This window comes from Neodiprion virginianus, chromosome 2, assembly GCF_021901495.1.
Source record: "Neodiprion virginianus isolate iyNeoVirg1 chromosome 2, iyNeoVirg1.1, whole genome shotgun sequence".
NCBI classification, from domain to species: domain Eukaryota; kingdom Metazoa; phylum Arthropoda; class Insecta; order Hymenoptera; family Diprionidae; genus Neodiprion; species Neodiprion virginianus.
In genome coordinates, this window is record NC_060878.1 from 1194299 (window position 1) to 1212161 (window position 17863).

At 39.4% G+C, this 17863-nt stretch overlaps 2 protein-coding genes across 2 annotated transcripts; both read right to left on the reverse strand.

The window, feature by feature from the left end:
* Positions 1 to 209: 209 nt before the first annotated feature.
* LOC124298544 (zinc finger protein 316-like) lies at positions 210 to 12666 on the reverse strand. The gene is made up of 7 exons (XM_046750703.1): positions 12589 to 12666; positions 10516 to 10845; positions 9460 to 9615; positions 9230 to 9390; positions 8182 to 8451; positions 7852 to 8092; positions 210 to 7122 (listed from the first exon to the last, which is right to left on the reverse strand). Exons 2-7 carry the CDS (start codon positions 10843 to 10845, stop codon positions 6889 to 6891), a joined length of 1392 nt encoding a protein of 463 aa, XP_046606659.1. The 5' UTR covers positions 12589 to 12666; the 3' UTR covers positions 210 to 6888.
* Positions 12667 to 13361: 695 nt separating this feature from the next.
* On the reverse strand, positions 13362 to 15100 carry LOC124298551 (uncharacterized). The gene is made up of 5 exons (XM_046750719.1): positions 14802 to 15100; positions 14490 to 14623; positions 14051 to 14395; positions 13682 to 13949; positions 13362 to 13595 (listed from the first exon to the last, which is right to left on the reverse strand). Exons 1-5 carry the CDS (start codon positions 14849 to 14851, stop codon positions 13490 to 13492), a joined length of 903 nt encoding a protein of 300 aa, XP_046606675.1. The 5' UTR covers positions 14852 to 15100; the 3' UTR covers positions 13362 to 13489.
* Positions 15101 to 17863: the final 2763 nt, after the last annotated feature.

Below are 17863 nucleotides of genomic sequence, written 5' to 3' on the forward strand. Positions count from 1 at the left end.
TAATAGCCGAGTGGACAGATCTGCGTCTTCGATGTATGTATATTTATATGTACTCGTTATATATGTACCTCGTACAGCACAGATAAATACTATATACACATTTATATATGCGTATATGTATAGTATAGCATATATAATATATGTATACTTAAATCACAACGCGAAAATTTTTCTTTATCATTCTCTTTTCTTTTCTTTTTTTTTTTTTGTATATTCAACTTTTCTTCTGTTCACCTTCGAAACGTAACGTATTTTAAATAATATCATAACTTCAGTTGCGACAATTTATATTACTCTACGTACCTATTACAGTAAGTGATTGTGTATTTTATAATTATTCATTTGAATAATTATTATACAGTGTGTAATATTATAGCTGTATTGCAGTCGTCGCAGACGGTAATTAATTAATTAATCAATTAATTAACTAGTGAGTCTAATTGTTGAACGATTATCGAAATACACAAATATATCATGTAAATGTATGTATATATATATATGTATATATATATATATATATATATATGTATAATAATGCATGTGTTTATGCATGTATAACTTACCTATAAGGTTAAAACTAATCCACATATCGATTCATTTTACTCGTGTGTGTAATATTATATCATAATACGTGTTATGCATAATATGTTATACATTCAATTTATATGGGGGAAAAAAAACCGACGAAAAACTATCGCACCGATTCTTTCTCCTCTCGCTTAAGGCGAATTCAATTCTATACCTGTTATAACTAATTATACGCAGTTTTTGGATTCGATGAGCGATTTGTTATAAACGACCCGGTGGCTCGTGGCGAACAGACGACGCGTTTTTACATGAATTTGCGACTTCTAAATATCTAATCATGTGTTAATAAGAAAGAAATTAAAAGTAGAAAATTATACTCTTACAAAGATGCAGTTTTGCTGTTGCAGGGAAATTCCTTGCTTAGGGTCGCAAAAAATTATCGGAAATCATACTAGCTCTCGTTTATTTATACAGGGTGGGGCATTTGAAGCGACCAGGGCGATTTTCTCGAAAACGAAGCAAAATCTCAAAAAAATTTTCAGTCGAGAGCTGTAAGGTTTTGAAATGAATTCGAGTATAAAAGTATAAGTACACCATTTTCCCAAAATTGACACTCAATAGGATATTTCAAAAATAAGAAAAAGATGTCCGTTTGCCACTTTAGGCGGAATAAATTTATAATTTTATCAAAGCAAATTTTCGATACGATGACCATAAACTTCAATACACTTCGATTCCTTTTTTTCGTTGCGACACTTCCGGTTTTTGAAAATAACCGTCTACAACTTTGTGTTTTGACTGATAACTCTTGGTTAGATTTGAAAAGGTAGCATTAAGCATCTAATGCCTGACAGAGTTGTTTACATCACGCAAACCTTAGAGGCATTGTTTTTCCTGCGTGAATCAGAAAGTTGAAATCGAACCAAGAGTTATCAGTCAAAACACAAAGTTGTCAACGAATTTTGTTCGTCGTTGTATCTTTTTCTTACTTTTGAAATATCCTATCGAGTGTCAATTTTAGGAAACTGGCGTGCTTATACTTTTATACTCGAAATTGAATACTCTTTTCATTTTCATAATAAAAAACACACCATCCCGTTTAAAAAACCAAATCTGACCTTCGTATCTCCGTCGCGCATCCACTTGATAAAAATTCGAACGCGCCATGTTCCGTCCATTTCAAAACCTTACAGCTCTCGACTGAAAATTTTTTTGAGATTTTGCTTCGTTTTCGAGAAAATCACCCTGGTCACTTTAAATGCCCCACCGCGCACCGTGTACATTATACTCGCATCGTCCGTGAAAATCGATCCTCGAGCCTGGAGGGACACAACGTTAACCTTAATTAAATACGTAAGTGGACACGAATTCTAAAATTGCCCGGTATTTTTGTATTGATCGATTTGATCGATCTTATAACGCAATAACGTGTACAGCTTATAAATAGGTTCAATGTATATTATATGGTAATTGGTATTATATAATTCAACAGTAAATATATTATCACATTTAGATTGTATATTAATTTTAAGACAATATTATTATTATTATTGTTATTATTATTTTTCTTGTTGTTCTTGTTGTTGTTGTTGTTATTGTTATAAATAAATCCATCGAAGGAAGTCGTAGCTGTGGAAACGTATAATTTATAATCAAGCGCGTGAAATTTACTTTTTTTAATTACACGATATCGGGAATTTTGGCGTGGAAAGTAGAGCTGATTTTAAAATTTTTTCAGAGTATCCGACGCAGGGAAAAAATTACACCGTGAGCGATTAGAAATATATAATAGAACGACATGGAACTACGTACTATACGTTTGTATATCTTAAGAATTCGTTTCCCACACGGTATTTGCTGAGCATACAAGAATCTTATCTCTGCCTGTTATCCCGCTTGCCCATATATTCCTCTCTTTCTCGCAATCTCCGTTTTTCTATTCGCACAAGAATATTCTTGCATAAATGCCAACAGTTTGCAGTGAAAATAATTCGCCAGCGATTTTCTTCAAAGTATCCAAGAGTATAATAATTATGCAGCAGCGACTTTTGTTTGCGACGAAGAATTGAAAAACAAAGCGAACGCCCGTTTCGATAATATATAATATCATCTAAATTTCCAAACTAAAATTTCGCTTTAGCTACAACATGTAATAAAAAAACACCAACGTGTAGATTGCATATAATTTCCATGTCCGTGTTTGAGACTTGCGTTTATATTTAGTGAGAGGCTTACGCTTTACGGCTAAAATTGTAAGTTTCATTACAGTTGAAAGATCTTTAACAAGCGTTAATTTCGTATTTACATTTGAATTACATAATACATCTAGGTTAAAACGTTCCTTCGTTGATTTGCTTTTCTTTTCTTTCTTTTTTTCTTTTTTTTTTGTGTCAATTTTCCTTCGATTTTCGGTACGAGCGTAATTACAACAATTCATGTGAAATTATTCTCACAATACGAGCAAAAAAATTATCTTAATTGTCACCCGTACACTTCAATGAAATATAATTGTCTCAAAACGTTACATTGGCACGCAAGAAATTCCCTATAATATATAAATATACACACACACACGCACACACGCACACAAAAGTATATATGTATATATGTATATTACACTCTTAGACGGACTGTGTATTTGTATGTATTTTAATAAGCATAGTCGCACGAATCGTTAAATACCCAATCATATGTTACAAGTGTGTAAGTTTGTGTGAACGAATGAACAGATCTGAAAACTGTGTACGCATGCCGTAACAATACGTGTATCACACTGGCCGGTGAAAAGAACATAAACATCCTAGAAAATATATGTATGTATGTGTAGTAATATTCAATAACAATAATAATAATAATAACGACAATAATAAATATATGTTACATACATTAAGACAACGTCGAATCTACGCTAATTATTATATTATATACATGTATAAATAATTTACCGACGCATATTGCCACACGATAAAAACCGCATCGGATCCGTGATGTGTATTTGAAATACACATCTCAATGCATATTACAAGTGTAATAATATAATTGTCAGAAAATCGCAGCACCGTGTTCGTATTATGTAAATTAGACAGATTTGGGCATGCAGATTAAAGCATAATTAAACACATTAAAAATTGACACACATTAATGTATATTACGTAACTCTGTTACGTATTAGCTAAATTTTTACGTTGGTAGTTGCGTATGTATGTATCATATTTTAATATAATATAATATCGTACAGAGAATTGAAAGAATTTGAAAAATAGCACCTTTCCTTATATTGCCAGGGTTTTAATGATTTTTTTTTTTTTTTTTTTATCTAGTATAATAATAATAATAATTGGTATAATTCGTATATTGCCAATTTCTTTACTTTCTATACAATTTACGCGCGAATCAGTCTCTTCGAATTGGGTAGATTTATACATATATCATTCTTGATATATACGTACAACGTCATTTAGTCTAGTAATTTTGAATATAATATATACTCGGAGAAGCATATATGTATATTTTTTCTAAAAAATATCGATTCATTTGATAATTTTGTAAATATTTCGAATTTTAAGAATTTATGTTTCAAATTGATGGGAATCAATGTACGATGTCGCCGAACATTCTTATCGTTAGATGGTGAAACCTGTATCCTTCCATTTTCCAAATATCTTTTACAGCTAGTTTATTAATATATCCTACTTTCACTAATCTCGTTTCTTAACCACGTGGTTCGTTTTCTCTGCATTCTCCGCTGGCTCATCGCGATTATCATCATACATCATTTTTCATTCCGCAAAGCCTGGAATTGTTAATCGGAGGTGAAAATTCGACAATTACTGCATATAATTTTGGGCAGTATTGATAATTTTCGACTTATAATTTATGTTTGTTATAAGTCAGTACCTTCGACGTTATTTAACTTTCTTTTACCTCATTTCGTTCCTTATAAACGCATAAAACCCTGGCATATTATCAGTTCTAAGTCTCAGTCTTTGTTACCACCATTTTTAGTATTTCTGCCGCCGAAATTCTTTTCGATATATTTCTGTTTTTTTTTTTTCTCTTTTTCTTTTTCGTTTTTCAATTTTTATTCATATATCGTCCTTCTTGACTCTTGTCAGTATTTTACTTGTTTAGATTTCAGTCTCCCTCTTATCCAGTCTACGACATCTAGCACCATCTCGCAGCTTTCATATAATAATGACTAATATATGTATGTATAATAATATATAATATAATCAATAATATCGTCCGATCGCGTTACGAATATATCATCGTCACGCGATCCGGATGCGAATAATAAAAAATTCTTTACAAATATTTACTTTTACTTAGAAGTTAGTTTGAAAATTTCTTTCCCCAGCAAAAGTTTCAAGGGTTATTCCATTTCGCTTTTATACTTGTCAATTTGCTTTTATCTTATTCCTATATATTTTCTCTCTCTCTCTCTCTCTCTTTTCATTTTCCTTTATTCTTTCGTTTCTTCTCCTCTCTTCTGTTTGTCCGTATTTTTAGCTTACGTTAAGTTATCGACAGTTGCATGCACTTGCTAATTCAATTCTACAAAACACATCGGTAAAAGTAGTTCTTGCCTTTTATTCCCACGGACCAGAGACGCGATTTATGAATCGATTCTTTCGCTTTTGTTCGTATTGGTGAAGTTTAATTTTCATCTTTTTATATTGATTGAATGTAAGTTTTAATAACGTGTTATTTAGGCATTCGTAGGTATTGATTATTGGGGATATAGATTTATACCGATGGTACTGTAAATTGTGACAGAAAGGAATAAAAGTTGAACAAAATTGAGAAGAGAAATTTCGGTAACAGTTTTGAAATATCGTATCTTGAAAAAAAAAAAAATATTCAAGCAAAAACTGTCACGGTTTCGGCACCCAATAAATTTTGTAAGTTTTCTCGTTTTTTTTTTCCAAATTATTTTTTCTCAAGAATCAACAACGCGTCTCTGGTCAATTTTTATTACAGATCGGCTGTAAAGAACCTACGCCTCGTCATTATTGCACAATATATAATAAGAATTTTAACGATAATTTGAAGTTGTTTAGTTTACTATAGTGACACGTGCTAATAGTTAAACTGCTTATTGACGAAGTTAGGACGTGTAAAATTGTATTTATACCTATATTTATATTAATGTATATTCATAATTCACTTCTCTCAAATATATTATGTATAATAAGAGTTAAAACAATTATATTTTCCAAATAACTTGCACGCGTAAACTCCGCCATGCTTTTTTTTTTTTTTTTTTTGTATAGTATTAAATACTAGCTCGGCTGGCAAATAAATTGCAATAAAAAGACGACCTCCGTATGTTCAAAAGAATTCTCGTAATATCGTATTACGAATACTTTGAGCTTAATTTAATGTATGCACGATTCTAGGTAGACGTCACTTGTTGTAATTACCACTTTGAATCAATTCGTGCAGTTGTTTCTATCATACTCCTCGTGTCATCTCGATAAAATAGCACCCATGTGGGACTCGACTCGGTAGGTATTCGAATCGAGCCAGTTTCTAAGTGATAGATGAAGAAAAAAAAAAAAAACCTTACCAGCAGGCGTGAAAAGTTTGAACATTTTAGAGGGTGGGGGTGAAAACTTGGAAGGGTCAATATTTGGAATGACCGATCTATCGAAGTTTCAAACATGCGAAAATAAAATAACGAAAGATGAATTGCTCGAAATCTTTCGTTATTTTACTTTCGAATGTTTGAAACTTCGGTATATCGGCCATTCCAAATATTCATTCTTCCAAGTTTTTACTTCCACGCATTTTAGAGAGACAACGATTACACAGGCACACAAAAAAGCATCTTGTCCGGCCGATCAGACCACCAAACCTGTATATTGGTTGCACATGCTGAATCCCCTAGATTTTGAGCTATATATGGGGTATTCCAATCTAATTTTCGCGTCGAAAAATCTTATAACGTTCGAGGTCGATGAACGAATCTTTCAGGCAGGATTATTCAAAATCTGGGGACGACGGTGCAATTCTTACATCCGATTTGGATTTAGCGCGTGCAAAAACGTTTAATTACGGTCGTTCACTCCGCCGGACGGGAAACTTTTTTTGTGTGACTACGATATTCGTATCGGCTCCACCTTTTTTTCCTCCAACTAACTCTCTGCGAGAGTATAAACTTATAGATGTAGATAAGACGTGTCTTACACGTGAATCGATTATCCAGCTTAAAACGCCAGCCGAATATTCTTTGGCGTAAAATAACGCCTGAATCCCGTGAAAAAAGTCGGAAACATATTTCCTCGGTTTAAAGATTTACGCCGAAAGATCACTTCGCCGAGACGTGAGCGACGTGCTCGCCTGTTGCCGATTTTCTTCCTAAGTCGCACTTCCGGAGTTCGAGGCCGGTGAAGAGGCTGGACTTCTCAGATTTTGACCGATTGGCGTGATCTGCAGCATGCCGCGGGGGCTGAAGGTGTCGCAGTAGAGGTTTTCCTTCTTGTGAACGCGACGCACGTGGCTTCTCAAATTGTCGCGTCTGGCACTCCGGTAGGCGCAGTGTGGACAAAGGTGCGGCTTCTCCCCGGTGTGCATCCTTCGATGCTGAATGAGCTGAAAGAAGCAACGAGATAGAGAGGGAGAGTTGGAGGTACGTAAGAAGAGGAGGAGGAAGAAGAAGAAGAAGAAGAACAGTCCAGTCAAAATAGGTCTGAATTAAAAATATTCGAGATATGGCAACATTTTTGTGTACAGGGGTTTTCGACCTTCGTTAACTGAAGTCTGAAGTCAACTGTGAGCCGCATAGTCGGCGTTTCGAGAAAACAGGAAAATTTGACGATTTTTTGCATTTTCCTCAAAAACAGCTATCGATAGGTGAAAAATGACTTGACCATCGTATAGAGTGGAGAATTCTACGTCGAATTATGTTAACATACGTCGGAAACGGAATCGGATTAACAAGTTAGGAGAGGAGAAATTATTTCACCAAAAATTAGAATTTCTTTTTTTTTTTTATTTGTTAATTCGATTCCGTTTCGGACATGTAACAACATAATTCGATGTAGAATTTTCCGCTCTACACGATGACCGAGTTCTTTCTCATCTATCGACAGCAGTTTTTGAGGAAAACGCAGAAAATCGTCAAATTTTCCTGTTTTCTCGAGACGCCGGCTATGCGCCTCGAAAATGACATCAGAATTGAGTTTCTGAGGATCGTGAACCCCGCACAGACGCAAAAATGCAGCCGTATCCCGAATATTTTTAACTCGGACCTATTTTGACTGGATGAAGAAGAAGAAGAAGAAGAAGAGAAAGAAGAGGAAGAGAGCGTATTGACTTTACCTTCTTAAGCTGCACCGTCCTGAAGATGCATATGTCGCAGCAGAAGTACCGATCGTCGCGGTGCCTCCGCATGTGCCGGCTGAGGTCGACTTCCGAGGTCCGATCGGCCCCGCAAACGGGACAGCTGACCCTTGTCTCGGGCGCGGCGCCCTTGGCATGGGCCCTGAGGTGCTTCTGGAAGGCCTTCTCGATGGTGCAGGCGTAGGAGCACATCGAGCAACGGTATTCCTCCCTCTCGTACCTGGATTGAAAGACCGCGAGTTGCGGTGGGGGTGAGTTTCGGGCTTCCGGCAGCCTCCAACGCTTCGTAGAAACCTCAAGTACCTGTACCTGACGCGCTGAAGGGCCAGCGAGCGCTTCTTCCCGGTCGGCGACATGCCTTGGGCCACGTGCGCCGCCACGTGGGTCTCCATCTCGCACCGACTTCCGGTCGCGAAGTCGCATCCGGTCGCCGGACACCTCCGAGACTCCCCGGCGTCCAGGGCCGACATTGCCGGATGACAGTCGGCGATGTGCTTTCTCAGAGCTGGCCGCGTGTCCGAAACCGTTTCGCAAGAACCGCAGGAGTAACCGCGACCCGGTCTCGTCAGCTCTCGAGATCTGAAGAAGGAGAGGAGAGGATACTGGTTACGCTGGTTCGCTTTTTAATTTTTGTTTTTAAGGTGCTGCTCGAAAAATTTGTGACAAACATTGAAAAAATTACTGCCGTCAAACCTGGAGGAGGTAGGAGAATATTTATAGGTCGCTAACAATTATTGTAATATTTTTTATTTATTTTTATGTGTACGCTTTATGAACTTTACTACCTCTTCGAGGTCTTACGACAATTTTTTTTTTCAGTCTTTGTCACAAATTTTTCGAGTGGCGCCTTAAAATAAAAAAAAACGTTAATAAATGAGCCACCCTAATGTTCGTGTTACGACCGGCGGAGACCCGAACTGTCACTTTTATCTCTTAACCGTAATCTCACACTTCTCATATTGTCCCTCTATATTTGACGTCTCCACGATCTTAGACATAGCCGAAAAGTATCCACTCGGCATCGATGTGGGACCCCCTGCTTCTCGCAGACCTCCTCTGAACATCTCCCGTTTCGATACCTTGACTCACTCAGAACCCTACACCTTATAAAGACGCATCTCCAGACCTCATATTCAATTGCAGTCATAGAATTACCTTCGAATTCATTTTTTAAACAAACACCATTCGACAAACATCGATCGTCATTCCCTACCCAACGAGCAGCCTTCAGGTGTGCCTACTTTCGGCGGGAAGGGACCCATTCAATAGTCCATAACGAACATAACACTGGTGGCAGCGGTGGGATACGAACCGACGCCTCCGGCATCACCAATCATTCGATATTCTAGCGACTTACTTCTCGGTGCAGGAGGACGAGTCGCTCTCCGATCCGCTCTCGGAAGGTATAGGAGGCACCTCGGAACCCTCCAGAGCAGCCGTCGCCGCCGAGAGTCGTCCCAGCATCGCCGTGTACGCTCCGAGGACCCAGCTGTTGAGGACCGGTGGAACACCCTCTTCCTAAAACCGATCGATCGAGTCATGAGTGATCGGCAGGAACGCCGCAGGGAATCTGCGACCCAGACGAACCTTGTCCAGAAGAAGACACGGCAGCCCGTCCGGGGGCTTTGGGTGAAGATTATTGTTCGCCGAGTGCCGGGATTCGTCGTTACCGCTGCTCACACTTTCCGCATCGCTTTCGTCCCCCGGGTCCTCCGTATTTCTGATCACACGTCGTATGGCCGTCTGGTTTTAAATCGAAACCATTACTGGTCGTTAATCCTCAACGATTTGATACCAACTGCGTTGCGGTAATTATACCTACTTTCTTCTGTTTTCATCCGGGTACGCTCGTATGGAAGAAGACCACCACTGGGGCTTAAGGGGGTGGTACAGGTTGGACGGTCTAAAATCGTACCTATTTTTAGGATTCTCTTTTTTAAGGAAAGTAAAAACACTCGGAGCAATCTCAGTTTGAGGGCTTTATTATTTATAGTTTCAAGAACATTTTAGAATTTTTTCACTGAAATTACTAACAAAATGGCGCCAGTTCGCTATTGATATGTGCCATGTCGCCATTTTGTTAATAATTTCAATGAAAAAATTCTAAAATGTTCTTCAAACTTTAAATAATAAAGCCTACAAACTCAAATGTCTCCAAGTGTTTTCATTCCTTTTAAAAAAAGAAAACCCTAAAAATAAGCATGATTTTAGATGAGCCAAGCTGTACCCCCCCACCCTTTATTAAGGATGAATCGGCTGAACCGAATGAACGAAAGTTGGAATAACGGAAAGAAACCGGTTAAAAAATCTACACTAATGTTAGTCACGTCTACGACGTTGAACACGAATGAAACAACATCCCCGTAGCGTCACAGACACGATTCTCATTGTCAGTCAATTCGAACAAAACTAATCAACTATTCTGGAATTAAAAGTTTTGTGATCGGGATGTTTAAGCCGATTAGGTACGAGACTCTGGTGTTTTTTATCCGGTAGAAATGTTTTTCAGCCAGGAATGTTGTTCATTTCGTTCATTTTTAGATTTCCTTTCAAAGGGTTTCTCCCTCTTTTCTCGAATCGCTATTCGATCGGTGATTTCGGCCGATTCATCCTCCGCAGTTATCGTCGATCTCCGTTACCCACCTGACTCGAGTTCTCGTCGTCATCCCGGTCGCTCCTCCGTCTTTCTTCGATGTTCGATTCGTTGTCTCGTGGTTCCCGAGCCCCGCCGGGCTGCCCAGGCTCCGTCGTCCTGGAGAGGGTCCTGGTAACCAGTTCCATGGCTCGATAAGCGGGGCTGCTCGCGGCGACGGGCATCGCGACCCCGTCAACCGGACGCCGCAGCGTGTTCAAGGCGAAGGCTGCCCCAGGTGTTCCAGGACCCCCTGGACCCAGGATCGGGTGTCTTCGGGCGAGCCGCGGATCGCCCCAAAGTCCCCCCGCGGCGTGCAGACTCCAGATCCCATATTCCATCTTCGGGTGGTTCATTTTCAACGTTTTGTTAGTTCGAGGGATCTTCGCAGGTGATGAGAATTCGAAAATACGATATTCGTTCGGTGGGTGTAGTTCCGAAAAACCCATACCTTTGATCAATTTCATATTTCGCATACCCGTGTACTTAGACTCGCCGATGACGAATATGATTGTGAAAATTCCCGAAAATTTGATTTTCAAGGTCAAAACTAAGGAAAACCGATTCTTAAAAACTTTTTCTACTTTATTTCGATGAGTTTTGATCTTGGAGAAAAATGTTTTTCACCAAAGTTCTAGCCCATAAATTATAGACTGATCTTTTATGTTCCGTACAGTTTTTGGCTGAAATCAGTTTTTTTTTTCCGAGGAAAATGGAGTAATGCTCCAATAAGTATGTACGTTTTGCCAAAACTCCATTAGTTTCGATATTGTCTACTTAGGTTGTAGTTTGGTCTTTGAAGTACGTGTGGTATTTTTTTTTTTTTTTCTCAATATGTTTGTGTTTCGAATCGTACGAAAAACGCGGAAAGTGACTGTTGCAACTCAAAGGTTGAAATAAGTTGAGCCTCCGTATGACAGGAACGCAATAACGTACTTATTGTAGCATTGTTCCATTAAAAAGAAAAATAAAATGATTTCACACAAAAACTCTATGGAACGTTGAAGATCAGTCTTTTTATAGGCTACAATTTTTGTAAAAATTTGGTTTTCGTGAGTTTTGACCTTGTAAATCAAATTTGCGGTTATTTTCACTATCATATTCGCGATCAGCGAGTCATAATACATGGGTATACGAAATTTCAAATTGATCCGAGGTACGGGCTTCTCAGAACTTTATCCCATTCGATTTATCTGCATATCTTGTGCTACAGTTTGACTATGTGGAAGTTAACGAGTTTTTCGTAAAAATAATTGCATAGTTAAAACAATTACAATGACTGGCGAAATTTATGCAGCTGATATAGTAATTCTGACGATAACGTGTACAAATGCGGTATAATTGTGAGGAATTGAATAAGAAATCGATAATAAATTAGCTTCTGTGACAAGTTGAGGAATATATTATTGTTTTTTGGTGAAATTTAATCTCAATTCTGATGCAAGCTGCTGTCATACAAGACTTGTACGAGTCTTGTGAAAAAATGAATGATTTTGGAGAAATTTGCTAAAGCAGGGAAAGAAAATGGGAGAGAATAGATTGACACGGAAATACTAAAGAGCTAGAGCCTAATTAGTGAGCCTCATCCTCTTCCCGCCCTGATTCGCCACCCTTCCGCCCTCAGCGAGGTCCCGTCCCAAAACCCAACACAGAAATTCCCGACCATCCTCTCGAATCGATTTGTTATTGTTTTTGTGTCTGCGGTCTCAGGCTGCCGGGGTTGGTAGGGCAGAGAGGTGGCGGCAGAGAGCTGAGATGAGGGATGCTGGGCCGAGATGAGAGGAGAGGAGAGGAGAGGAGAGGAGAGCGGCGAGGAGAGGAGAAGAGGAATATGGGCAGGGGATGCAGGGTCGGATTATGTGCATGGTGAGGTATGGTTGACGAGGTGTATAGGGCTAGTGACGTCAGGGGTGAAAATTTCAACTACCGCGGGGGAGGGGGGGTGGGGGAGAGGGTGAAAATCTGGTGCCGATAAAAGACGAGAGTAAATTGAGGGAGGCGTGCAGATATGCATAAGGATGTGAAACGCGGTTATATTCTAATTTAAAATTAGGCTTAATATAATATATATATTGTATATTTACGTGCTGACGGCCGGTAGCCTCTCGCTGCTCCTATCTGGTTACCATTACACTCAAATGTATGAAATGCACTAACATACTCTATCCCCCCACAATAGCCCTATTTATGATTGGGCAAAATTGCTTTCCATGCGCAGAATAAAATTCCACGCAGTAAAAATGTTTAAAAATAATGTGAAAATTGCGAAAAAAACGACCAGTTTTTTGAAAAAAAATTTTTTCCAAAACCATCGATTTTTTTCCACGCATCTTTTCGCCACGATATGCGGTTTATTCTTGCCAAATGTTTGCAAAAATTAACGAAAAATTAAATATGGCGAGACGGTGAGCCTGCGCAAAATATCATGTGTTTTTCGCGAAATCCGCGGGACCCGGATGGCGCCCCCGATCCTTGTCAGCCCGGCAAAATCCACCAAAATGGCGATTCCTCTAATTTAGCGTAATTTTTCTTTTCTACCTTGAAGCCACGAGCGGAAGTCTCGATTAAAATGTCGATTAATTCGCACGGGGAATGTTGCATGTACTATTCCCATTTGAATTACGTTATGAATGAAAACGGTGGGGAAAAACGTTTTCGTTTCATCACCAATCATATTAAATCTTGATTTCGTTAAGGGTATATCCGCACATCGGCCACCATTTTGGTCCTTTTTTTTTTGTAATTCTGTTTCGATGTATTTCAACGACAAGAGCAACCAGATGTTATACAAACGTATCTTGGCCCATTTTAGATCACCTTTTAACTTTACGGGATAGAAGAAATTCGACGGATATACAGGACATAATTTATTATAAAAGGAGAATTTGTACAAAATATATAATATTAAATTCTTAATAGCTATATTTCAATAATCTTTATCGGTATGAACACGCACTGAGACAGGTGGAAATTAATTGATTAATGTCAGTCTGCTAGAACGTTGCAAGACACGTCGGCATCGTTGTCGGCAAAAGATGCAGAGGCTTCCTTTAAAACGAGGACTTGAAGTCCGCAGAGAATATCGTCGAATCTGAAATCGAAGAATGAATGTAAATTTTTTGATTGGAATTTTCGTAGCGACTTTGTAAACGTATCGTATTATTCCAGGCATCGTACTTTTTTTTCACGCATTCGATTTCCGTTTGTTTGTCGGTCAAATTCTGTAACCCGTCCGCAAGATCCCGGTATGTGGTTTCCTTGTTGCCGTTTGACTTCAGTATGCACTTCAGTACCTCGCCAATGTCTTCTAAGCTTTTAAAAAACTCCCAGCTTTCCTCTGGATTGTTGGGAATGACAATACCCTGACATTGCAGCTCGTCTAACGGTTCGAGCAGCGTTTTCAAGTCCAATAATTTTTCCTTCACCTTATTTTTCCGAAGGTCATCTGTAGAGTGATAAATTTTATTTTATTTAATTGCAGGACAAGGCTTGTTCTCTCCTAACAATAAATTCGAATATCTGACTATTCATGTTTCTTTTTCCTACCAAAGGACGCGGTAATGTCCGTTAATTGGGCATCGATTCTGCTCTGCATCAGGTTTGCGCTTCTCAATTCACTTTCCCTCAGTTTCGCCACCTCGACCTTCTTCTTGGCAACGCGTCTCTCGCTTGAAACGGCAACCATCTGAGCAGTCATCGCACATTCCTTTTCGGCAATTTTCTTCTTAACTAGAATCTCAGTCGCTGTAGCTCGCAGGTACTTATCGTAAAGAAGGCTCAGTTCATTTTCAGGATACTCGGACTCCGCTTTCATGGGAAGCTGTGACGGATGTTGGGCCAAGGTCATGTTGAGTCTGGCCACCGCACCTACGCGTCTTTTCGTCACCAGACCTAGAGCAGAAGACAAAAGGCAGGGGTTTGAGAAGCGAGACGAAACAGTTGAATAACACTCCTCCATTCTTTGCCGAAGGTTCCGTCTATTTACCTGGGGGGATCATTATGTCACCAGGACCCATGGTAGGTCTGTGTCGAAAGTTTGTTGTTCGATTCATCGCCGAAATTGTGACATCATGAGATGGGTTACGCGAGCGATTTTCAGGTGTGCCAGCATTTCGTGTTCTAGAAAAAGCAATTTCGAAATGCTGTATACATTTTATTCTTGATATGCATTGCCCAAGACGTAAATTTCATTGTAAACAAACGACATATTATTCATGACAGTCTACTTTACGCCTAAAGGAATTTTATCGAGTTGATAAAGCTAATGCGAAGTTGAATATTAACAATCTCAACTCACTTCTTCGCGCTGTTAGATTTTACCGCACCCGGTTTCGGTTCTCTCTGCATGATTGGTTGTGGTTTTTAGGTTACGTCAAAGATTCGGAACAACTCTATTTCTCACACCGCAGGGTTTCGATTGGTTTTCAGGGCGTTCCACGAGGCTAGGGTAACATGTTTCTCCAATTTCCTCACGCATCCAGAGGTCCAATTATCATATCTTCACGATTTAAACATTCATACGATCCACCTCTCGTAACACTCGTCTCTGCGCTTCTTCAAGTTTGACGTTTGTACACAGCCGGCGAGATGGCGAGAATCGAAGCTCGAAACGTGTCAGAAGTGAGGAGGATTTTATAGTTTCTTGGTTACACTCAACGTGGCGCTACCGGATGGCCCGAATTTTAGCGCCGCCAGTGCTGATATTAGGAACTATTTGAGCCGCAAAAAGACCATTTGAAATTCCGCGGTTCGGTAACTGAAACTCCGATTAATAAAAATCTGGCCATGCTTCTTATTATTTGACTGATTCAAGAGCGCTATTTCTTCGTTATTTACTTGCTTCTCTTATTTGGCAACAGACATTTTTTGGTATTTTCGAGAACCGAACAATTTATTAAGTGAAAAGAATGGCTCGCGACTCAAGGACGTTGATTATATTCGCCGAAAATATAAGTTTTGCTTTACTCGTATACCGAAAACGTACAATTAGTGATAGGTAAAATGCAAAATGTACAGAATACGCTGTATTGATCAGCCGTGTTTTATAACTGCAGGATAGTTCCTCTTTTAATTTCAATTCCATGAAATATTTTCTCATTCGTATAAGCGCGTTAACGAACTTTTATATTTCAAGGACAATCGGAATGTGCGAAAAATGAGATCGTGCAAACGGAGTTCGCACAACGATTGTAACGATCTGTGAACGCGATGCTGGAACATAGGGTGCGCGCTTCGTCACTTTACAATGGGAACCATGCAGCAGGCAAAATTTTAAACTCGACCCGAGGATAATCCTTATGAGAGGTCACGAGTAACCTTGTCGAGTGCTTGTTCCGCGTTCGAGTACCTCAGAGCCTGAATACTCAATTAAGTCGATCAACAAAGGGTATAAGGCACAGCCGGAGAGCGGGACAGAAATGACGTCAGTCGGGAATCGTCAAAGAAGAAAGACTAAACGAATCGCGGGGAGTAAAATATGTGAGTTGCTTCGTTACACAGGTCTGCATAAATATATTTTTTTTCAGCTGCATGGGATTTTTTTTCTCAAATATTCAGTTTCCGAGTGTGCTGAATCCAAAAAAATATTTCCATTTGTCTCTGTCGCGTATAGTATTTTTGCAAAGCACAAGGTGTTTGCATAAAAAAAGCATGACAATTATGAAAAACACTACCATTTCGTTACAATGAACTAAACAATATTTCTTAGAAAATTAAACAAAGAATTTCTTTACGAAATTTATTTAAGATTCCGTGTTCGTTCTTTTCGCCTATAAAACCTTTTCTTCTTCTCTTTGATACACCTCCGAACACGCTTCCGCATTTCATTTTTTCTTTCTCTGTTTGTATTTACTCTCGAGTCGCACTCTGATATATATTAAATAAAAGTGACAAATCACTTTTGCATAAGATTTTCCGAATCAAAAATAGGATACCGGATTTCGAATTAAACGAGAGCTTCACTCTAAATGAAACTACAAACTCGAGTTGAAGAGAAAACTCGACGTGATGGAAGTTTATGAGTGTTTTTTCCGGTTTCAGCAAGTGAAAATTGAAAACAAAGAGTATAAAAAACCTGTGCGGTTCTTGGTTGCAAACCTGTGTTACAAGCCGGCACCGTGTAGTGTGCAATGTCAGAAAATTTTTTACATATAAGGAGCTCAGTTACGTGATCAGGCTGTTGATGCATCCCTGCTCTCTGTATCAAATTGTACCTGGAGTGACATCTCGTTTCCCTTACCTCGGCCACTCCGTGCTTATCAGTATCGCATAAACTCGAAAGTATGACGAACAATGGGTATGGACACACAGTGAAGCAAGGAAGCTTGCAAGCATCATATGCCGTGAAGAAGAAATTTCTGGTCATCCCTTTGATAATTCAGGCAAGTTTTAACTGCGGTCTTTTACAACCGGGTCCTTCCTCCTTCTCCCTCTGCCCCTGACCAAGCCTCTCGCTGATCCCATCTCAGGGAGCCGGGGAAGAACCCTGCTGACCCATCCCAGCGACACTTCACTCCTCGAGCTCCTTTTACGACAAACCCAACCCCCCTCTCTTTACGGAGCTCTGCATCTTAAATAATTGATTCTAACGTAGTTACGGCTGTTTTTATAACTGTTTTACCGACCGCTGTTGCCGCCATCGTACATTATTTAGATCTCAGTTTTTAAAGTTAAGTCCCAGGGCGCCAAGGTGTGAACAGACTGAAGGAATACGAAAGCTTCGACTACTCCTTTCGTACTGATGAAAGATTAAAATCGAGGCCAGCCACCCCCTCGGAATAAGGGAGAGAGAGAAAGAGGGAAAGAGAGAAAAAGCAGCCACGACGCCCACACAAATTCCCCGATTTATTTCTGCGCTGCAGCATATATGTATACGGGGGCGATTTGTATCCCATACATACCTATCGGCAAACTTTTGACGACAATGTCCGCGATACAACCTGCATCGACCGATATATCACTCGGGCAAGAGTTTTCGCTCTCCGTTCCCGAAATATAAAAGTGAAGGTATTTTAAGGAGCCAAGGAACGGGAAAATAAAAAAAAGAGAAAGAGTGCAACGCGCTGCACGAGATTATAGAAAAGCCCGCGAAGCCCGCATATAAAGATTACTATCGACGTATGCCTTTTAGCTTTATTTGCGGTTAGTAAAAAGGAGAAAGATAATTTCCTCTTCAACGTCCGCCAGGGTAGCGTTGGTGACGTTAATGTCAGATTCATGGCGCCTGTTTGTTATGGTTCGTATCACTGGCATTCCCCGTTCATGAATTTGAAAAACCCGACCTTAGCAACTCTAGCGCATCTGCAGTGCAGAAATATCTTGCTGCAAATTTTCGACCGTTTCTTGTACATTGAGATCGTT

Bases quoted from the DNA above. Each gene is read 5' to 3' on its own strand.
- LOC124298544 (XM_046750703.1), bottom strand. From the start codon at position 10,845: ATGGAATATGGGATCTGGAGTCTGCACGCCGCGGGGGGACTTTGGGGC. The intron at 9,391-9,459 runs GTTCGTCTGGGT...GATCGGTTTTAG, and splicing joins CGTGTCTTCTTCTGGACAAG to GAAGAGGGTGTTCCACCGGT. The intron at 8,093-8,181 runs GTACAGGTACTT...CTTTCAATCCAG, and splicing joins CTGGCCCTTCAGCGCGTCAG to GTACGAGAGGGAGGAATACC.
- LOC124298551 (XM_046750719.1), bottom strand. From the start codon at position 14,851: ATGCAGAGAGAACCGAAACCGGGTGCGGTAAAATCTAACAGCGCGAAG. The intron at 13,950-14,050 runs GTAGGAAAAAGA...ATCACTCTACAG, and splicing joins GGACATTACCGCGTCCTTTG to ATGACCTTCGGAAAAATAAG. The intron at 13,596-13,681 runs GTACGATGCCTG...CTTCGATTTCAG, and splicing joins ATCGAATGCGTGAAAAAAAA to ATTCGACGATATTCTCTGCG.